Raw genomic sequence first — 21,655 nt, 5'->3', positions numbered from 1 at the left:
TCTTCAATTATGTTCTCCAAGTGGTGTGTTAGTCATCCCGACGACGGCCTCTGACTGGTGGCATCGTAGCCCGGGAACGGGGATTTAGGGCCAATCAAGCCCCCACTCTTGGCCCCCCTCTGGCACCCGAAGCGGGATAGCGTCAAACCAGAAACCGGTCTGGAGGAGGACTGAAATGAATCGTGATTCATGGTTCAGATCCAGGGAAGCATCGTGGATGGCTGGTGGATGGGCTCGGCTGAGGGAGACACGCGGAATGGCTGCCAGGGGGAAAGCCTGTGGAGTCCTTTTCCCAGTCGGCCAGGCCAGGAGCGCCGGTTATTCGCTGGCCGGTATCTCCATCCAGCATTCAGATCGCACGGCTGTCGTTGTTCATCGTCTTGCCACATTCGGCTCCCACGGATCGTTCAATCTTGAAGCAGCCCCTCAGCGTTGAGAATGAGGATTGACAGGAGGGACAGGAGGGACAGGGACGAGGGCTGTACCTTTCAGGAGGCTGCCCCGACATTCCAGATTTTTCAGGCTGGTTTGATTGTCGGCTGCCGTGCCGTGTGGAATCTGGAATGAACCCTGCGAGATCTTCTGTCCTGCCTTGATATTAAACCCGGCGCAGTGCAAACCTGTTTCAGTGTCTTTCCCTTTCGTCCTCCCTTCTCTGGCCTCCCCTCCTTCTCTTCACAGTTCTCCCTTCTAGACTACTGTGTGCCCTTCTTCTCCCTAGCTTCCCTCTTGTGCCCATTCCCACCAGCATTTTTCGCCACACTTTATTCCGACCACGCCAGCCTCATCATCCCGCTTCCAGTCCAGCCCGCCAAACCCCCCCCCCCCCCCCCCCACCACGCCGGCATGGATGCATGAAGCAATTGACGCCATCTTTTTTATCGTCCCCTCTAAATTTGCTTCCTCCCAATATTCTCTCCTTCCCCTCCCTCACACCCCATCATGGAATCCTTATCCCCTCCACCCAGGGACGATGACCACCGCACGGGTCGACGAGTCCGCGAGCTCTACCGCTATTTCCAGCCGGAGCGCAACAACAGCTTCCACGACCGCAGCCAGACCGAAGACACACCCCCACCACCAGCATCATCCGCAACGCTCGATCCCTCGATTCAAGGGCCAGCGTCGCCCGCCCTATCCTCACTCTCGCAATGCCCCCCCGCCATCGGTCCCGGCTCTGCGGGGCTAGTCCCCGAGGCCTTGGTCCTGGGCGACCCGAATGCGACCCTGACATCCTTTGCGCAACTCGCAGCTTTGCGCCTGAATGTCGAGCGTGTATTAATTAGGTACGGCAACTCGCGACCGCCACTGCGCCCATGATGCTAACCCTCTCGGCCTGCCAGTGTTTCAGATCGCCAGTCACAATTCATCCTGGCCCAAAGTACGCGAACCGGAGGGGTCAGTGACTACGAGACCACGGGCAATGGCGTCTGGAATGGCTGCCCGACCATCTCTAATAACGTTCTCAGCATGTGCAAGGTAGGTACTACCTCCTCAGGGCAGGTCGTCGATCGGTCACTCAACAATTCGTTGCGTCCTTTGATACAGGCCACCATTGCTCTTCCGCCGTCCAGCCGAGACCAAGGTCAGCACAGCTTCAAGGTGATCAACGATCTGTCCGAGGAGGAGCGCTACAAGCGCCTCCCCTTCGTGCAGGGAGACCCGGGCTTCCGATTCTACGCCGGCACGCCCCTGACCACCGAGACCAACATCAACATCGGATGTTTCTTCATCCTGGACACGAAACCGCACAATGGGCTGGATGACACGGAGAAGGAGACCCTGCGCTCGTTGGCGTGGTTGATCATGGATTACCTGAAGGTCAGCCGGCAGGCGTCCGAGGGTCGGCGCGCAGCTCGCCTGTCCCGTGGCCTGAGCTGCTTCGTCGAGGGCAGCTCCAGCTTCGTGGATGCGGGCCATCCATCGTTTGCTGGCAGCTCCGCGGCACCCAGTACCCCGCCGCTGTCCAGCCAGCGGACCAACCATCTGTCCGTCGGATCGCTCAACAGCCTGGACGTGCCGTCGAAACGATCGCACAGCACCGACGCCCGCTCCTTCAGCTCCGCGTCGGACTACAAGGCCGACCAGAACGTTTCCTCTGGTCCGAATACGCTACTGCCGGACTGGTGGTCGGGCAGTCGCGACAAAGAGCTGAAGGGGGTGGACGAGTCGCACGGCCACGGCTGGGCGTTCCGACGCGCGGCGAATCTCATCCGCGAGAGTCTGGAGCTGGGATCCGACGGCGGGGTGATCTTCGTGGAGAACAGCAACAGTCCGATGATGGACGCAGACACGGGCAGCGACTGCTCGGTGGAAGGCAACAACCCGGCCCCCGTGCTGGCCATATCCACCAACGAGGAGCCTTTCGCGCCGGGCCCGGGCTCGAAAGTCCTGTATCCGGCAACGAATCTGGACAGCTCGTTCCTGCACCAGCTTCTGCGCCGGTACAGCAAGGGCAAGCTATGGTCATTCCACCGCGATGGGCTGATCTCGAGCTCGGACGATGAAACGCCGCGCCGGAACCGCGCGCGGGCTGGCAAAGGGCCCGAGACGAAGAAAAAGTGGAAGTCCATGGAGAATTCCATGCTGAACCTGTACTTCCCGAATGCTAGCCAGGTCCTCTTCGTGCCGCTGTGGAACTCGGCCAACTCGCAGTGGTTTGCCGGGTGTTTCTGCTGGAACACCGTGGAGACGCGCGTGCTCAGCTCATCGGTGGAGTTGAGTTCGATCCTTGGCTTTGGCTCGTCCATTATGGCTGAATGTAACCGGGTTGAGTCGCTCATCTCCGACCGGCAGAAGGGTGACTTCATCGGGAGTATCTCGTAAGTTTGACTTGTGAAATATGAGTGTTGTTCTGCATGCTGACGGTTTCAGACACGAGCTGCGGAGTCCGCTACATGGCATTCTCGCAGCTGCCGAATTCCTGAACGGAACGAATCTGGATGAATTCCAGAGCTCTCTCCTGGAGACTATCAATGCCTGCGGGCGCACCCTGCTGGATACGATGAACCAGGTGCTGGATTTCAGCAAGATCGTCTCGCTGGAACGAACATATCGCAACCTGAAACGAAGCAAGACCCCACCCGCGGAAGTCAAGAGTCTGGACCGGTTGTCTACGCATCTGGACACGTACGTGGCGACGGATCTGGCCCTCCTGGCTGAGGAGGTGGTTGAGGGCGTGTGCCTCGGCCATGCGTACGGACAGAAGTCCACTGCGCCGTACGATCAGCCGGTCGTGCTGCCGGTGGGCATGGCCGAGCAGACGGATGGGGAGACCAAGCCCAAACCTCGCCCCGAAGTGGAGGTGGTCATGGACATTTCCCACAACGACTGGACCTACCTGACGCAACCCGGCGCCCTGCGGCGCATCATCATGAACGTCTTTGGCAATGCCATGAAGTACACCCACAGCGGCCGGGTGTCGCTGCACCTGGAGGTCACAGAGGCATCGGAGGGCCGGTCCCGTCGCAACGGCGTCGAGGAACTGGTGACGCTGACTGTGTCGGACACGGGCAAGGGCATCTCCGAGGAGTTCCTGCGTGGACGCCTGTACACCCCCTTCGCCCAGGAAGACACTCTCGCCGTCGGAACGGGGCTGGGGCTGTCCATCGTCCGCAGTCTGGTCAAGTCGCTCAAGGGCAGCATCAACATCCACAGCCGCTCGGGCGAGGGGACGATCGTGAAGGTGTCATTGCCGTTGGTCCGACCAGGCCCCGAGCTGGAGCTCGAGGAGCCCATCGGCCCGCTATCCCCGTCGGCCAAAGAAAAGGACGTGCTCACGGAATGCCATCTCCTGCGCGACTCGCACGCGGGGCGCCGGGCCGCCATCCTCGGGGTGGACTCGGACAGCGCCGCCACCCACCCGCTGTGGTCGATCTACTCGCGCTACCTGACGGACTGGTACGGGCTGGAGCTGGTGTCGTGGCCGTCCAACACCCCGGTGGACATCGTGCTCGCGGAAGAACAAAGCCTCGCCGAAGCGGCCATCCAGCCCCCTCTCGACGCGACCCTCCCGTCCCTGCTCATCCTCTGCAACAAATCCGTCGACTACACCACGGCGCGCACGCAATGGTCCTCCCTGGCCAACGCCGTCAACATCATCCGCCGCCCCTGCGGCCCACACATGCTCGCGCGCAGCATCCGGAAATGCCTCGACGCGCAGACCGAAACGGTCCCCGGCCGCACGATCCAGCTCCCGGAACGCCCGCGCAACACCACCTTCTCCACCAGCGACCTCTCCCCCGGCGAACGCCTCTTCGAACTCACAGCCGACACCCCCGACCTCGCCCCAGACATGACCACCAGCTCCGGCTCATCGTTGTCAATCGACTACCCCCGCTCGCAGACCTCGTCGGATGGCCTGGAACCGCTATATGCCACCGCTTCTCCGCCCGCGCTTCCCATACGCGCCCCGTCGCCGTATAAACAGCCGCAGCCGCAGCCGCAGCCCGAGCCCGCACCGATAGAGAAGCCGGAACGTCGCCCCCGGGTCCTTGTCGTCGACGATAACAGCATCAATCTGAATCTGATGCTCACGTTCATGAAGAAACGCCAGCTTATGGCGTTGGATTCGGCCGAGAATGGGAAGATTGCCGTCGATGCGGTTGAGAGGTTGCAGGTGGGGTATGACATTGTTTTTATGGGTGAGTTATCCATCCTTTACCTTTCTTTCTTTCTTTCTTTCATCTTTCTTTCCTCACAATTGATCTCCCTTCCTATCCATCGGCATCTATATACCCATCCCACCCCCACAGAACATCTGCTAATAGAGAAATAAAAAACAGACATGTCCATGCCCGTCATGAACGGCTTCGAAGCTACGCGCGCCATTCGCGCCATCGAGAAAGAGCGCGGAGAGGGATACACGCCCGCGGTGATCATCGCGTTGACGGGGCTGAGCAGCACGCGCGACGAAGCCGAGGCGTTGGCGTCCGGCGTGAATCTGTTTCTGACCAAGCCGGTGTCATTTAAGGAGGTGTCGAGATTGTTGGGGGAGTGGGAGGCGGGGACACTGATGGTTGGCTAGTCCTGTTGACCCGGTTGGTTTGGATATCTTTCATTCACCTTTGCCTTTCTGAGTTCGATTTATCGGCGGTTCTGCATCGTTTATCCGATTCTGAGACGAGATGAGATCAGAGGGATGAGATGGTTGGTTATTTGGGAGGTCGTTGTGATTGTGCTTATGCTTGGCGTTGAGTGGATGCAAAAAGAACCTTTCTTTTCTTTTGTTTGGTGGTCTTGGTTGGTTGGTTCGGATGAATGGGATGGGATGGGATGGGATGGGGATTGATTCCTCCGTACATGGATATGAGGCACGATTATACCCTTGCTTTTCTTTTCTTTTTTTTTTTTTTCTTTCTGGCGTTTGGCGTTTGGTGAGACGATATATTTTCTATCTGGTTTCACCGATCTGACCTGTTTATGTCTACATCTACATTTACATTGATATTTACATTGACATGTTGCATTTGAGTGGTGGTCTGAGAATGTGATGAGATGGATGAGATGGATGGGATAGTTGGGATAGATGGCATAGATGGGATAGATGAGATGAGATGATTCATTGCGATTGATGATTGATGTGGATTAGTGTGGGATGAATGGTTATCTCTCTCCACTTATAGTACATCCGTGCAGCACATACTACTTATAGATCCCGACAGGATACAAGATCCGGCATATTATACGTACATACTATGAATCTACAGCATCATACAGTATATTATATACAGCTACAGCATACATTATCTATCGAACTCTTTTCTACACTTGAAAATTTACAGTAGAACAGCTATATCGACAGAACCCAGCATACAGAAAGACTACATACAGCACACCAACCAATATGAAAACCTGACTTGACTGATTGGCATAATATACAGTATAATGTATACTCCATCTGTAGAAATGCACTCTTCTTCTACTATCACCCCTCACCACTGCAACTAACCAACCAACAACCCAACAAACACCACCCCGGACTACCCCCCAAAAACCCAAATAAAATAAAAAACACTCCCAAGTTAACCTAAGCTAGGACCGCCCCTTAACCCCCTCCTGCATGGCCCCCAAATGCTCCCAAGCCAAGGTATCCTCACCGAGACTCCACGCCATGACGCCGCCCAGTTTACTCTCATCGACGATATCGGTGAACTTCCGCCCGATGAGGTCGGCGGTATCCCAGGTCCAGAAGATATTGTTGGGCGAGTCGAAGTAGTACTGGCCGCCGAGGTCGGTGTCGGTCTTGCCGGAGGAGAGGGCAGCGCGCCAGGAGTCTGTCAGGGAGATGCCCTTGCAGGTGCCATAGTCGGAGAGACAGCCTGCTTGGCAGAAGTCGGAGGTTGTGCCGCTGTTTTTTTTTTTTGTCCAGGGTTAGTGTTTGGTTGTTTGTTGTGTATTGTGGTGTGGTGTTGGAGGGGGTTAGGGGGTCAAAGGAAGGAAAGGAGACATACCAGTTCCCATACTGACTACAACACTGTCCATCGGGACACTTCCCCTTATCGGCACCACAGGTACCATCATAACTGATTTTCAAATCCTTCGGCGCGGCCCCCATGGTACTCTTCTCGAAGGTCAAGGCGCCAGACTTCCCATTATCACTCCCATCATCATTCTCCATGACGACCGTCTTACACCCCAGCGGCTGCTCGTCACAGCCCGCCCCGGGCTCCGTCTCAAACCACTTCGCGTAGTACGCCATGCCCAGGTTCGTCTTCTCCCCCTCTAGCCCAATGTCCGCATACGCCTGGATCGTACGTAGCGAGTCCTTGACCGACGTGTGGTGCATGGTGACGTTGTTGCGACGGTTCATGAGATCGTACGTCATCACGTTGACCATGTCGACCGAGGGCCAGATCTGAGGACCGGTTTCGGGCGTGAACGCGATCATGTCGCCCAGTTTGCCCGGGACGGCGATCGAGAGCGTCTTGTTGGGGCCGATGGCGGACCGCATGGCGGAGAGGAAGAGCGGGTAGGTCGTTATTTCGCTCACTTTCGCGCTGTTGGGCGTTTGTTTGTAGTCTTGCCCGTTGCCGCCGGGGTATTCCCAGTCGATGTCTGGTGTGGTGGTTAGTGGTTTGTTGGTGGGGGGGGAGGGTTCCGAATGAGATTGGGATTGTTCGAGGGAATTGGGGGATGGATGGAGGAGAGAGGGCGACGGAAGGGGGACGCACCAACTCCATCAAACCCATGACTATCCAGCATGGCGGCCACGTTCTTCGCGTACCGGTTCCGCGAGGTCTCATCCGTCGCAGCCTGCGAGAACCCCGAGCTGTCGCCCCAGCCGCCGATGGCGATCATCACCTTGGTGTTGGGGCCGAAGCGGCTGCGCATCGTGGACACGGGCTCGAAGGGGGTGAACTGCGCCGGCGAGTCCGAGTTGAACAGCGTCGACGGCGCGAACGCCATGATGGCGTGCGAGATGCCTTCCGTCTGGTCGGTGCTAGGGAGGCCGTTGGTGTGGTATCTGCATCGCTTCGTTGTTAGTCAAGAATCCTGTCCAGGTTGAGATCGAGGTCGGTACTGACTCGTCGATGTACATGGCGAAGCGCATCGCCGCGACGGATTGCAGGCCCAGGAGGCCGAGAGCGAGGTGTTTCAACATGATTGCTAATGATGATGCTGCTGATGCTGCTGCTTCTGCTGATACCAAACCAACCAGCGAACGATCAGATGAAGCCTGATCTGGATGTAGGATGGGATATCACGTCACAGTAGCACCCGTGTCACCATCGACAACACACAACGAAGCAGAACCGAAGCAGACGACCGGGCGACCAGCACAATAATAATAAAAAAAAAAAACTAGCCAGTCTGTTATCATTCCGATCGGTCTGGGGTATCGTCAGCCAGCAACATTCTGCTGCGGATGCCTGGACGCTGTGGCGATCGATCGAGCAGGAGCAGCAGGCATGTACGTCGGCTGAGTCGCTATTCCCAATCAGACAGGGTGCAAAATCCCCGGGAAATGTTCACAGCCAGGGATCGGGCCTGCTCGGATGTTGGTGAACTTGGTTGTTGTTGGTCTCGATCATTGACATACCAACTGCATTCCTGCTTCTGGTGTGGCATGTCGGAAGTCGGTGCGCCGGCTCACATTGTTGAACAAGACAAGGCAAGACAGGGCGAGACAGGGAACGAAGTTTATTGCGGTATCTAGGCTGTAGACCAGACGGTGCCTGCGATCGCTATCTCTGTTGTGAGTGAGGCGGGAGGGTGTCAAGGGAAGTCAAATGTCATTATCAGCGCTAGTATAATCTGAACACAGGGTATCGTAAAGCTCAAGCTGCAACGTGGATCTGGGACAGCTGACAACTGGACAACGCCCAGCTAATCCCACCGTCGTCGTATAATAGGACGCGCGGGATCCCACGGCCCCGTCACCACATTCTTATACTTCTGAAGACTGATCAGCCACCAGCTACATCCCCCCATGCCCAGCGCCGTCAGGATGCTGCCCAGGATCGACCCAACCACCGCCGCCGCCCATCCGCCGCGCAGCGTGATGCCCACCGCGCCGCCGGCCACGATCACCAGCGCCAGCGTCAACAGCACATGCCCCGTCCACGAGACATGCCGCAGCTGGCGCCGGAAAATGGGGAACAGGCCGAACACCTCCATGGAGAAGAGCATGAGACTGAAGACGTGGGTGGTGGACGGCAGGCGAGATGCGAGCACCGTCGACGCCATGACCGCCGCGTTGGTCGACAGCGACGCCGGAAACTTGGTGGCGCCGGCGCCCTCGCCGCTGCCGTAGTCGAACGAGAAGATGTTCATGATGAGCAGCCAGCAGCTCAGCGCCCAGATCGAGTCACTGGCCGTCGACTTCGTAAGCGACTTGAGGATTGGGCTGAGCCCCAGCAGCGCAAAGTAGATCAGAAACGCCGACTTGACCGTCGACAGCCGCTGGCGGTTCCGCGACGAGAACATCGACGACAGGTCCGCGTTGGGCGAAACGCCACTCACGGCCCCGGTCGGCCCAGGCACAGGCGACGCAGGCTCCTGCGCATTGTCCGTGTCGCCCACATACCCGGTGCTGTTTCGTCGAGCGGGCTCGCGCTCGCTCGTCTCACCCTGCGCCATGGTCAAGCCCAGACCGTGCATCTGGTTTTCCTTCTGACTGGCGCGCAGACTCGGGTCCACCGAGCTGGTCATCGAGCTGGAGCTGGACCCGTCGTCCCCCTCCAATGCCCGCTCCGCGACGTGCGCGTTCTCCGCATGTTCCCCCAGTATCCACGAGTCCCAGAAGATCCAACCCAGCGCGGTGCCCACGCTGCCCCAGCAGACCACGGATACGGGACTCACGCGGCCCTGCACGATACCGACGAAGCAGCAGACAAATATGGCGACCGAGCTGACATGTTGCACGATGACGGTGGAGTCGGAGACCAGCGGCCAGAAATCGTAGGGACGCACGCGGGGATTCCGCTGGAGGTGGTCGAGGAAGGTCTCGGTGTCGGTGTAGTTATCGGGATCTGTAGAGATCAGCCATGGTCAGATTGGAGGTTCGATCATGGTTGGGGGTGGCGTACAGGATTGTTTCACCCAGAGGAGCTTCTTCCAGGCGCCCTTTCGTCGTCGCCGTCGACTGGACCCTCGCAGCTTGCGACCCACGCCTGGAACGGCGGGCGGCGGTCGCAGGGCGGCGACGGAGTTGCTGCTCAGCACGCGCAGGGAATCGTCATAGCTGGCGGAGGTCGGGCGCGCTCGGGGCAGCGCCGAGTAGTATGCGTCTTCAGGGGCCAGGCGGGTGGGATCCGGGGGGTCGGCGGAGGACTTGATGCCCACGGTGCGGTACGGATGGGTCTCGACGGGGACGGGGGGAGGGAGTGGCGGAGGCGAGTCGGGCAGAGGCATCGAGCAGGACGGGCTTCATGCTTGGAGCATGGTGTGATGTGATGTGATCTGGGATCCGTGATCTGGAATTGGAGTGGAAGATGATGTGATGCGATGCTGTTTGTAGACGTGAATTCGTTGGCCTGCACGTGGTGCTTAGTCATGGGGCTCTCTATGCATGCATTACTCGGTAGTACTACTACTACTCAGTTGCATTACGACGCAGTGAAGATAGGAATAATCAGATATCCACATGTTGGTGAGAAGATAAGTTACTATGCGGTATATCCACCGAGTGGCTCACACCTATCCCATATGATCCGATCATGTCTCCGCCTACATCTGCATCCCAGGCACAACATTCACGACTACTCGCTCTTTCCCCTTTAAACTCTGCGCCTGCTCCACCATCATGAGGAATTCGGCATCACTGTCCTCAACAAGGCAGTATGCCTCTCGCTGCGGGGACTCGATCTGACAGTCGAGAAACTCGATCTGGGCGTTTTTGTCGCGGGCTCGGTAGAAATCCTGAGCCTTTTTGAACAATTCCTGTCGGGACCGACAAGCCTCCAAGGGGATATTTCGACAAGGTTTGCCCAATGTCAGCGGCGCGACCCGAAACACGACCTGGACTGGCTTGGTCTCTTCCGAGGAAGCACTCATCTCCTTGGCCTTTGGCTTCTTAGCCGGAGGGGGAGCAGCGACGCTTTTTTCCTCATCGTCCGACGATTCCTCCTCCAATGAGCTCTCAGCCTGAGTGGGCGGCGGTACCCGTCTGGAGGAAGTTTCCTGCCGTGTGCGTAATGTGACCGCACCTCCTCTTCCCCTTGTTCTTTTACACTGACGTACCAGCGCCATGCGTCTTCTTCCGATCTCCTCTGGCGGGGTGTTATTTCGAGACACCGACCGGCTCTGGGCAGTCTCTCCAGCCATGCGCTTCTTCAAGTAGTCCCACGCCAGGTCCGAATAGACAATATCGTCGATGGAAGACCCAAACACCCGGACCGCGCAGTGCTGCAGCTCATCTCCGTGCTGCGACCCCGACCACGGTCTGAGGAATGTGCCCTCCTCGGTGCGTTGCGGGGGATCACAAAGGACGAATCTCACCGTGCCCACCGCCTCATGCAGCACCAGCACATCATACTTGCGTGGCTTGACCACCGTGTACCGTGCGAGCTCCAGCTCGCGGCCCTGCCGATCGAACACCTTCGAGATGAGGATTGGCGCGCGGCCGCCGCATTTGCAGGCGGGTAAGTCGTTACCATGCTCGCGGTGCCATTTCTCCAGCGTCGCTAGCAGATAAGTGGGGAGCTGGCGCCTCGGTCCGAAGACGGGGACTGGTTCAACTTGAACTGCGACGTCCTGGTCGGGGGTGGGGTTTCCGTTTCTCTGTGGGGTCATTTCTGCCCGGGTGGTGTTCGGTGGTTGTTCAGCCTCGGACAGAACAGGCTTCTCCTCTTCGTTATCAGATTCTGTATGGATGATCCTTCGGGAGCTGCGTCTGGGCCTGATGTCAGCACGGCGCGGGTTAGCTGGTCTTTACGCGTGAAGACTGAAGACTGAAGACCGCGGGGATGTACCTTTCCATCACAAACATGACAGCGCTGCTGTCCGAGGGAGATGGGAGCGCTCGGTTCATCTGGCGGGGTTAGATTCAAATAAGAACTAACAAGGAGCTGCAGCCGATCTGCTTGGTACGCTTACCGTGATGAAGATAGATAGACGTGCCGCAGGAGACAAAGAGACGCCGTTAGATAGAGTCAGGATCCAGGCCGGGCAGGACCGGACAGGACGCGTTGTTATGCATGGGGGGGAGTGGGTGTAGCGTGGGCGTGAATGTGGGCTTTGCCATCAACACTGTCACTGCCAGAAGCTGCCTAGGGCCGCCATCCACTGTCCTGTTTGGCCAATGGCCCCAGCCATGTTTGGCTTTTGCAGTCACACAAACCAACCTCCAGACTTGAGACTAAGTCAAGTAAACACCTTCAACTCGGTCCAGTCCAGCAACCACTCACTTACACCCAGTCCTACCATGGTCGAACCAGGTAGTTTCACCACAACAATAAATACAAGAAAACAAACCCCCCCCCCCCCTTCACCCGCCATGTTTCAACCTACCTCTCCCACCCGGCTCTCGCAAATGTATCACCTTTCCCAATCCAATCCTCCATCCTTGCCCATACCAGCAACTTTTACAAGCAAACAACCCCGAACCCGGTTTATTCCAGGGCCTGCATCCTATCAGCGTTCCAGCTTGCAAAGCGGCGATGGCGGAGACAGGCCCAATTGGATGCTCATCCTCACCCAGACACGCCTCATTTCTCCGGTCCGGTGCTGGCCAACCAGGTCATGGGTTTGCGGAGTGACAGGTCAAGTGGCATGGATCTGGTACTGGAGCGGTACCAGTGCTTACCTAGTAGTAGATGTAGAGCTGACAGCTATGCCGTTTCTGGGTAATAGTAGCTGGGTAGTATTAGAATTCTGGGACTATGCGGGTGCCAAAAGTACTTACTACCTGAGTAGGTATACCTATATCTAACTAGTAGTCACCGTGGTTTGCAATAGATAGATAGGTCAATGTGCTTGATCCCTGCAATGTCTGCAAACAAGTTCCGTTAGTTACTGTTGCTTACTTAGAAGTAAGACAGGACTAGGATGTCCACCCCTGCCATGGAGTAACAGACCACCTGATGGGCCTGTCTAGGCCACGGTGTGGCTTTAGATAACAGCTTACTGTAAATATGTGCGGAGTATCTACTCCGTAGCTTAGCTGCAGCTGTGCGACGCAGCCGTATGTTTTGCTCGCCTCTTTTTTTCCTTCTCTTCTTTCTTGTTTCTCTCTCGTTCTCTCCTGCTTCACTCCCCGCTTACTCCTTGTTTAATTCTCAGTCACCCCTCCTTTACTTCTCACTCACCTCTTTACTTCACTCTCTAGCCTCTTATATGCATTGATGCACAGAATCATGATTATCTATCAGAGATCGTCAAGACAGATAAACACCTTCTGTTCCCTTCTCCAATGGCGAGGAGTATGCCCGACTAAACTCTTATCGAAGCCCAACCTCTCGCATGTCTTGGGCGTATGAGGCAGGCGTAGCACCTGGATAACTAGAACAAAAACCAAGACAATTAGAAGCGTCAGGCCACAACAGACTGAAACAGATACACAAGGCACCTGATAGCTGTGTCTGTGTTCCAGTTCTGGAAGGTTCAAGAATAGAATAGGATAGGATAGGTGCTGGGATAGCTGAGCCGAGACAAGTCTACTTACCTAGTACCTACCTACTAGTACAGAGTGAAACGAAACAGGTTCACTGCTCCTAGATACCCAACCAGTACTGATAGAGGCTTCGGTGAAGGGTCCGTAGGTTTGGATCAGGGGCATCTTTCATGGGTGGCCAGTACTCCGTAGTAAGTATCTTTCACCCTCTCTCGCCGCAGGAGAGGGAGGTGTGTGGTCAGTCCTCCGTATACTAGGTAGAGGCCAAGGGCCTTAATATGATGGGGTTTATAGTGATGGTATTTTGTGAATCAGATGATGAGTCGGTGATCTGGTGAATAACAGCTAGCTAGCTATATCTACCGGTTAATAACTATTAGCCTAAATCATCCGCGTCTACTAGATATTATGCACTGGTTCTCACCCGGGGATTAAGTTGCTTGATTGGCCAGATAAGGTATGGTCATGGTCCCTCATACCCACTACCATTCTGCAGGCTAAACCCTGGCCCTAACCCATAATACAGTATGGCCATAGAACCTTACTGCTACTGGCTATATTTAACATTCTTCACAAATAAAGTTCAACAAGTTCAACAATCAAGAAGTCAATGTGCTATTCCCCGCATATTAATCATTTCTATGCTTTATCAAACAAGCCCTCTATTGCAAAAAGCCCGATACCAGCTCTTCGAAGAAAACATCTAACATGGGCTGGACTACCCACTCTGGCAGTAACAACCATGCCACGGCACAAAGTCCCGAAAGTGATGGGAAGGGTGAAAATAGAACACTATACATTGGTCGTGCTCGCGGAACGGCATCCACTGCTGCATGCATGCATGGAACAGCACAGACGGAAGCAACACCGAGAAGAAGTTTCGAGTATTATAATAGCAAAAATGCCAAGTCTAACCGACACTATGTAAATGTCGACACAATCAACGGGTATCAAACGCTCAAAATGATGGACTGGACGTGGTCCAGTATGAAATCACGAAGTATGCTGGCACGACGGTTAGGAATCGGAGTGCTGCTGGGCCTCTGCGGCGGCCCGGGCGATCTGCGGCACGGTCTTCTCGTCGATGCTGTTCCGGCGCCCCCAGTTGGCGGGCTGTCGGCGGAGGAACGCCCCCACAGAGCCGATGTACCCCTCGTGACGCAGGAAGTAGGCTTGCTTCTCGCCCTTGGACCAGAACTTGATGGCGTACGACAGCGTGTTCATGGTCTGCCGGTGGCCTCGGATGAATGAGCCGCCGAAGTAGATGTGCTTGACCTGGTGCTTTTCCGACTGCAGATACGCAATTTGGCCGATGTTGTTACTGGAGGATGTTAGATAGCTGCAGACGCAAGGCAAATATGACAACGCACCTGATGGCATACAGCAGGCTCCTGCTCATGTCCTCAAACTGGAACATCGGCTCGCCGTTGCTTTCTCCGCTTTCGCCGGATTCCTCCGGCCCGTCGCCATCCACTTGGTTCTTCATGCGGAACACCTTGCCAAACGTGCTGGCAATGGCGGTGTGCTTCAGCCCGATCTTGCTGTAGTCCATGCCGTAGATGTCCCCGACAAGCATGTCTACCCCGCTGTTGTCCCCCCGGTCGGCCATGGCCAGCATGTCGTCGAAGGTGCGGGCACCCGTCAACAGCGACATCAGGCCCCAGAATGTACCGCCTCCCAGGTGCGTTCCGCCCACACGTTGAAATTGCTTGGGGCCCGACACCTTGATCATGGACACTCCGGAGCCGATGTTGACTAATAGGTACGGGTAGACATCCGGTCGGGCCTCGGCAAACTGCATCGGCTCTGTCTCGCTGTAGGTAAAGACCTCGTTGGGGATCTCGGTGATGAAGAAGTCGAGGCCTGCGTGAGTGCCCAGTTAGACGCTATTTTCTTCAATGCAACGCGTGCAACGTACCCGTGATGAGACATTCCATCTCATCCTCCCGTATTATGTCAATCTTGAGGGTCTCCTTCAGCTTATCGTAATACTTGTAAGCTCCTCCGCCCGTGGCCATCACGCAGAGCTCCTGTCCCGACGGGCCGCCGAGCTTCTCATGCTCCTCTTTCAGCTGCTTGATGAAGTCGAGGCACAGGTCTATGCGGGAGGTCTCGAAGTTGATGAAGTTGAGGCGGCCGCCATTGTCGACAGAGTCCAGCTCTCGGGTATAATAGACTAGTTTCGCCAGCGAACCGCCAATCTGCAGTCGAGAGAAGCAAGGTCAGTGAGATGCGCCGAAATGGTGTTCTGTTGCAACTGCGGGGAGCTACTGTGCGGGGAACCGCGGAAGACAGGGAAAAAAAAAAAAGGGCCGCACTCACATCTACCGCAACATGGCTGACCAGGCCGGTGTGATGGGGGAGACGAATATCGTGACCCTCGTAATGGACGCCATCGGTGCGGACGGGACTCTTGGATCGGGGATCATCGTCGACAATGAAGGCGCCCTTGACGTTGATCTTGACAGCTCCAGGGTTGGTGATGGCCTTCTCTAGGCGACCGCCGCGGGGGGCGGGAGGGGGGTTTGAGGAGGCCATGTGTCGCGTGGGCTTCAATGGCATAAAAATGGGAGGGGAGGAGTGGTCGGGAGAGATCAGGGGATATGAGGGGTGATAATAATTAATGACAGGACTAGCGGAGGGCGTACCGGGGGATGGGGGGTGGTTGAGGTTGCCATCTCGGGGCAATGGGATCCCGTGCTGGCCCCTACGGCGTATATCTCCTTCTGCCCGCTTCTGTTGGCTTTTGTTGAGGTCGGGTGGAACCGAGCGCTCTTACTACTTAGTCAAGTCACTCTGCTGATGCTGCGGCGGCTTATGAGATGTCATCAAACACGCGCAATCCCTTGACTGTGGCGTGTTGACCGATGCGGCATCGCGATGGTATGTCTTCTGCAGGGATGGCCTGCATCCTGCCTGGAGGGGGTGGCCAATGACGTCGCCCAATCCGGGTGGACACCTGAGGCTGCTCGGCTGCTAGTCTGTCAGGCTGTCAGGCCGCAAGGCAGGCAGGCAGGATCCAGGCACCGACCCCACGTCGGATCTGAAGATCCACTCTCATCAGGGGGTTCCCGATATCAGATTCGACTAAAAGCACCACTGTCCAGGCAGTCCGAGGGTCAGGCAGTTGCAATGATATGTTCCTGTTCCCTCCCTGGTATTTCTACGTCAAGTTCTCGTTCGTCAGCATGGACCAATGACGTACGTAGTGCGTGGTACTACTTCAGTTACCGTATCGCTGTTGGTTCCCTACAAAATATATCTTCAACACCCAATCACCTGCATATACAATTTAAACCAAGCACATATATACTTATCTACCGCAACGAAGAGAAATCTACTTGGCTTTGGACAATCCAATGAAGGACCTTATCCTCAGACCCTCAAGTAAGCCCCCAGGATCCGGACGGTTACGCCAACTATGCTACAATTGAAGCCCATTGCTGGTGTACACGGCTTGCTGCATATCTGAACTCGTACACCCCCAGCCCAGACAGGCTTGGACAATGAAGGTTCGCTCACCGACTCATCACAAGGCCATAGATGAGAACTGTTTCCTGTACTCCAGTCAAACGGATATAGGCCTCTGTCTGCCCACAATAAGCATGGCTGCCTTACCTTTTGTTAAGAGCCTACTAGACAGTGAGTGCCAGACCACCATCAAGTTCTGGTCTGATCCATTGGTTTGAGCCACTTGGCTCTCATCCTTCTTGTCACTCATCCTTGATCATTACGCTTGATACCATGTGGAAACAGCTGCCACTTCTAGATACCATGGCAAGAATTCCTAGCGACATGGTTGACAGCCGATGAGAGGATCGAAGTGAATCTGGCAGCTGGCGATGTCTCAGATGGCGCCAGGCCACTGGGTGCCTATGGCATCGAGCAGGTCGGCTGCTGACCTGCCAGACCGTCTCTTCCTCTCTTCCACTCTCTTCCACTTCAAACCACCGCCGCTCGTTTGGTCTTCTGTCACTTCCACCTCCCCTTCCACCTTCCCTTGACATTCACTGTCCCCCCACCAACGGCACCGTGTTTGGCTCTGCTCTTTCATCTCCACTCCTCGCTGTTTTGTTTTGACCTGTGGTGACTCGCGTCTTCGTTTTCTTATATCCCCTTTCCCCTCCGCCTTTTTGTCTTCTTCCTTCCCTCCTCTCCTCCTCCACCTTGTCTCGCCCACCTGTCTTCTCCCACCATAGCAGGACTGGTCTCCTTTCGTGAGTATCTTTCCTTCTCTGTTAGTTAGATATCCTGCTCACAATCCTGTGTGATTAGATCCTCCACCCCCCTGTCCCATAACGCGTGTCTGGTTCTGTTGGTGTTCTAAACATGGACATGGACGGAATTGACGTGTCGGATATGAGCCAGGCTCTGATGGAGTCGGCCGGGAATGAGACCACCAAGTCCACCGAGGCGGCGAATGTTGCTCGTGAGAAGGGCTGGGTGGCTCCGGAAGGGTACGACTACAATAAGTACACTTCTGTGGCCCCCCCGGTCCAGCCCGAAGGAGAGGGTGACGACGCGCTTCCCGAGTGGGCAGGGAAGGCCGCCAAGTACGAGTGGAAGGATGAGTTTGGTGACGTCGGTCCCCAGAATACTGAGCTCGAGGAGATGCTCTTCCGTAACGACTACATCAACCGGACTGGGCTCAAGATTGGAAAGTAAGTGGACTGAGCTCACCTGCCTGTGACCTCACTGACGATGCGTAGCTTGCAGAACATCGAGGTTATCGCCGAGAGTCGTGAGAGACCCAACCCCGTCAAGAGTGTAAGTCAGCCGACTCAAGATTAACTGCTTGTCTAATCGTTTAGTTCGACGACGCTGGTCTTCACCCGATCGTCCGTGAGAACATCCGCTTGTGCTGCTATGAGCTCCCCACTCCTATCCAGGCGTACTGCATTCCTGCCGTTCTCACCGGCCACGACCTGATTGCCATTGCTCAGACCGGTAAGTGATATCCAATTGCAGAAAGTAGCATCCTGACCGAAGCAGGCTCTGGAAAGACCGCCGCGTTTCTCATCCCTGTTCTTTCTCAGCTGATGGGAAAGGCAAAGAAGCTCGCGGCTCCCCGTCCCAACGTGGCAGCTGGTTACGACCCCAGCCTCGACGCTGTTCGGGCCGAACCATTGGTTCTGATAGTTGCCCCTACCCGTGAGCTGTCGACTCAGATTTTTGATGAGGCACGTCGCTTGTGCTACCGCTCCATGCTGCGCCCCTGCGTTGTCTACGGTGGTGCGCCGACTCGTGACCAGCGAGAGGAGTTGCAGCGCGGCTGTGATATCCTGATTGCAACCCCTGGTCGACTGCTCGACTTTATGGATAAGCCGCACATCCTTTCCCTCCGTCGTGTCAAGTAAGTTTCGAAGTTTGATATCATTCGCCACTAACATGATCAGGTATACCATCATCGACGAGGCAGACGAGCTTCTGGACGCTGACTGGGAAACCGACTTTAACAAGATCATGTCCGGTGGTGGTATGTGTGTCTCACCACCGAATGCTTCGTAGTGCTGACAACATAGATATCAACGAGGATGCCGATCATCGCTACATGATGTTCTCAGCAACCTTCAACAAGGAATGCCGTCAGTTGGCTCGCAAGTTCCTTGCTGACGACCACGTTCGCGTGCGCATCGGACGTCCGGGCAGCACGCACGTCAACGTTGACCAGAGCGTAAGAGTGTCAGCCATATCTCATGAAGCTGCATTAACAATACTGTCGTGTAGATTGTTTACGCAGAGCCCCATCTTAAGAAACAGGCTCTCTATGACCTGCTGCTGTCAATGCCACCTTCCCGTACCTTGATTTTCGTCAACTCTAAGAGTCAGGCTGATTTCTTGGACGACTATTTGTTCAACATGGGACTTCCCAGTACCTCCATCCATTCCGATCGCACCCAGCGTGAGCGTGAGGATGCCTTGTAAGTTCAATGAAGCCAAGTGCTGGACAGCTGCTGATGACGCGATAGGCGTGCGTTCAAGACTGCTAAATGTCCGATCCTCGTTGCCACCGGCGTTTCGGCTCGCGGGCTGGACATCAAGAACGTCATGCATGTCATCAACTTTGATTTGCCTAGTGCCTCGCATGGGGGAATTAATGAGTACATTCACCGAATTGGTGCGTCCACATGCCGGGAAAATAAAGCAAGACTAATGCCGGATACTAGGACGTACTGCGCGTATTGGCAACGAGGGCCTCGCGACTTCCTTCTACGAAGAGGGCAAGAACGCCGAGCTTGCGCCGGATCTGGTCAAGATCTTGCTCGAGAGCAAGCAGAAAATCCCCGATTTTCTCGAGTCCTATCGTCCGGCCGATAACCTTGTCACCTTTGACGACGATACCGACGACGAGAAGGAGAACGAAGGGACTACTGCTGATGACGACGGTGCTTGGGGCGGAATTCCTATGGGGGAGCCTGATGAGGCGCCTGTGGCGAACCCTAACTGGGATTTCTAGTTCAATGGTCGCTGCTTCCCGGTCTGACAACTGGGACCTGTCACGAATGTGTCTCGCACCACCTCTCGCAAGGCATTCAGCAGACAGGGCTCTGGTTGAAGGACCGGGTCGGTGGATGGCGAGTTGATCTTTGAATGCCTTTTCGTTTGTTTCCACTTTCAACCCTACGCTCCGGCCGGGTCAAACGTGCAATCTGTTGCTGAGATTTCCAGCCCTATAGTTCAAGCAAGGCTTCGCAGTCTTTCTCGCCTTGAACGAGCCTCGGAAATCTAAAGAAGCCCGGGATGGACTGGCCTTTGTTGGAGGCAATAGATCTGAGCTTGCTGCAGATATCCAACCAACGGAGTCATGTTGGGAGGTGGTTCGGGAGGGTTGGCTTGCGATGTCTCTTGTCTAGATGGGATAGTTAATAATGAATCAATCTCTTTTCTGTTAACAGCGATTGGATTCTCAAGCTCTGGACACTGAGATGGGACATGAAGGACATGATGATGATGATGCTGTATAGGCTCTAACGTCTTCGTATCGTGCCTTCCTAGAGTGCACCTGCTGTTCCTTCCTGCATAGCAACATAGCCATGCGATCTACCCTCTACACTCTACCACCATCAGTATAAACATCATTCCACATATAAACTGCCCTCAAACACTTTCTTTTGTTTCCACTCATTATTCCCCACCCCGGCCGCTACCCAGCACCATGAACTTGCATACGATCTTCACCATCGCGCTCACCCTGACCCTCACCCTCAAAGCCATCACCACCACCACCGCCCTCCTCGCCCCCCTCCCCCCTTCCTCATCGACACCTTCACCCACAAAACCCACAACGCCCTAGGCTTCTGGCATGGCGCACTGGAAGGCCTGCCCCTCACCCACGGGCCCAACTCCATCCGCCTCTCCCCCACCGACCCCGACCAATACTACCACACGCAACTCAGCGCAGCCACATGCTTCAACCTCAACCCCCACATCCACACCAACCAGCACCTGCACATCCACCTCTCCGGATCCCCACACTTCACCATCTCCCTTACCCAAAACAATCCCTCCTGTAACGCCTCCCTCCACCCCTTCCCGGAGACCTGGGACTCGCTCGACGCATCCCGCTACGCCCACAACAACCACATCTACATCCCGCTCTCGCACTTCCACATCAACTCCTCCCGGACCCTATCCATCGCGTTCGGCGGCTTCTATACGCCCGAGTCTGTGACGCTCTTCCGCGTCGAGATCGTCGACGCGGCTGCTGTTCCGAAGGCCTTTCCTGTCCCACCCAGGCTGGATAATGGGAACGTGGCGTTGAGGTGTTCGAGGCCGGGGGCGTTTGCGTTCGGCATTGATGATGGACAGCCTGGGTTGGCGCAGGAGGTTATGCGGATTCTGGAAGAGGAGGGCATCATGGTTACGTTTTTTGTTGTTGGCATGGGGTTGAGGGATGCGGAGACAAACTTCTCGGCGGTTTATAGGGAGATGTTGAGGAGGGGGCATCAGGTCGCGTTGCATTCGGATACGCATCGGAAGTTAGTATACTTTTTTTTTCCCGTTTCGTTTTGGGTGGATTGGGGGTGGTTTTGGAGATGTGGTGTTGGGGTTGTGAGGCTGATGTCTTGCAGGCTGGAAGGCTTGGGGTCGACGGCCGAGATTGACCGCGAGATCGTGGAGAACATCAAGTCGTTTCAACAGATTCTGGGGATTGAAAGTACGTCTACTCTTTTTTTCTTCGCTTCCTTTTCCTGTCCTTTTTTTGAGTCTGTATGTTGACTGACCGACAGCTCGCTACTTCCGTCCCCCGTACGGCACCATCGGCGCAAGAACCCGACAACGTCTCGCATACTACATCAAAGACCCCCAGATCATCAACTGGAGCGTGGACATCGAGGACTGGCTGTGGGCGGGCACCAAGACGCCCGAGAAACAGCGCGAGGCGTTCATCCGAGACGTCAAGCTCGGCGGAAACCTGGCGGTCATGCATTTCCTCAGTCCGACTACCGTGAGCTACTTCCGGGAGATAATCCAGTTTGTGAAAAGCATGAACGCGACCATCATGCGGATCGACCAATGTCTGGAGGATCCGAATAGTCCGCCGTTGAAGATTTCAGTTCCTTGATGTTTTTCCTTGTCTGTGGTTGGGTTCAATTGATA

General features: G+C 55.7%; 8 protein-coding genes across 8 annotated transcripts; 4 read left to right on the top strand and 4 right to left on the bottom strand.

The window, feature by feature from the left end:
- Positions 1-852: 852 nt before the first annotated feature.
- Positions 853-4,890, top strand: BO70DRAFT_357985 (putative sensor histidine kinase/response regulator). The gene is made up of 3 exons (XM_025542184.1): positions 853-1,286; positions 1,344-2,822; positions 2,875-4,890. The coding sequence occupies exons 1-3, from the start codon at positions 943-945 to the stop codon at positions 4,775-4,777; spliced, it is 3,726 nt and encodes a 1,241-aa protein (XP_025404607.1). The 5' UTR covers positions 853-942; the 3' UTR covers positions 4,778-4,890.
- A 1,143-nt stretch (positions 4,891-6,033) lies between these two features.
- BO70DRAFT_282029 (glycosyl hydrolase, family 18) lies at positions 6,034-7,603 on the bottom strand (the record flags this gene model as incomplete). The annotated part of the gene is made up of 4 exons (XM_025539033.1): positions 6,034-6,349; positions 6,453-7,056; positions 7,173-7,465; positions 7,527-7,603. The coding sequence occupies 4 exons, from the start codon at positions 7,601-7,603 to the stop codon at positions 6,034-6,036; spliced, it is 1,290 nt and encodes a 429-aa protein (XP_025404606.1).
- Positions 7,604-8,328: 725 nt separating this feature from the next.
- Positions 8,329-9,855, bottom strand: pigc (phosphatidylinositol N-acetylglucosaminyltransferase; the record flags this gene model as incomplete). The annotated part of the gene is made up of 2 exons (XM_025539017.1): positions 8,329-9,473; positions 9,531-9,855. 2 exons carry the CDS (start codon positions 9,853-9,855, stop codon positions 8,329-8,331), a joined length of 1,470 nt encoding a protein of 489 aa, XP_025404605.1.
- Positions 9,856-10,069: 214 nt separating this feature from the next.
- BO70DRAFT_20571 (uncharacterized protein) lies at positions 10,070-11,489 on the bottom strand. The gene has a single exon (XM_025538628.1). The coding sequence runs from the start codon at positions 11,233-11,235 to the stop codon at positions 10,171-10,173; it is 1,065 nt and encodes a 354-aa protein (XP_025404604.1). The 5' UTR covers positions 11,236-11,489; the 3' UTR covers positions 10,070-10,170.
- A 2,186-nt stretch (positions 11,490-13,675) lies between these two features.
- Positions 13,676-15,695, bottom strand: BO70DRAFT_357983 (pantothenate kinase). Its single transcript, XM_025542183.1, has 4 exons — positions 15,377-15,695; positions 14,973-15,255; positions 14,425-14,917; positions 13,676-14,375 (listed from the first exon to the last, which is right to left on the bottom strand). The coding sequence occupies exons 1-4, from the start codon at positions 15,590-15,592 to the stop codon at positions 14,072-14,074; spliced, it is 1,296 nt and encodes a 431-aa protein (XP_025404603.1). The 5' UTR covers positions 15,593-15,695; the 3' UTR covers positions 13,676-14,071.
- On the top strand, positions 15,679-16,485 carry BO70DRAFT_20543 (uncharacterized protein). The gene has a single exon (XM_025538626.1). It carries the CDS (start codon positions 15,935-15,937, stop codon positions 16,415-16,417), a length of 483 nt encoding a protein of 160 aa, XP_025404602.1. The 5' UTR covers positions 15,679-15,934; the 3' UTR covers positions 16,418-16,485.
- Positions 16,486-17,389: 904 nt separating this feature from the next.
- Positions 17,390-19,906, top strand: BO70DRAFT_384248 (DEAD/DEAH box helicase; the record flags this gene model as incomplete). The annotated part of the gene is made up of 9 exons (XM_025545642.1): positions 17,390-17,715; positions 17,764-17,821; positions 17,866-18,001; positions 18,047-18,407; positions 18,451-18,530; positions 18,577-18,728; positions 18,782-18,975; positions 19,024-19,172; positions 19,222-19,906. The coding sequence occupies 9 exons, from the start codon at positions 17,390-17,392 to the stop codon at positions 19,509-19,511; spliced, it is 1,746 nt and encodes a 581-aa protein (XP_025404601.1). The 3' UTR covers positions 19,512-19,906.
- Positions 19,907-19,980: 74 nt separating this feature from the next.
- Positions 19,981-21,620, top strand: BO70DRAFT_403226 (polysaccharide deacetylase family protein; the record flags this gene model as incomplete). Its single annotated transcript, XM_025547033.1, has 4 exons — positions 19,981-20,013; positions 20,123-21,033; positions 21,127-21,212; positions 21,286-21,620. The coding sequence occupies 4 exons, from the start codon at positions 19,981-19,983 to the stop codon at positions 21,618-21,620; spliced, it is 1,365 nt and encodes a 454-aa protein (XP_025404600.1).
- Between the last annotated feature and the right edge of the window lie 35 nt (positions 21,621-21,655).

Source organism: Aspergillus heteromorphus (assembly GCF_003184545.1).
Source record: "Aspergillus heteromorphus CBS 117.55 chromosome Unknown BO70scaffold_1, whole genome shotgun sequence".
Lineage (NCBI taxonomy): Eukaryota > Fungi > Ascomycota > Eurotiomycetes > Eurotiales > Aspergillaceae > Aspergillus > Aspergillus heteromorphus.
The sequence above is the reverse complement of the archived record's forward strand: the minus strand, read 5'-3'. Positions and strand labels throughout refer to the sequence as shown.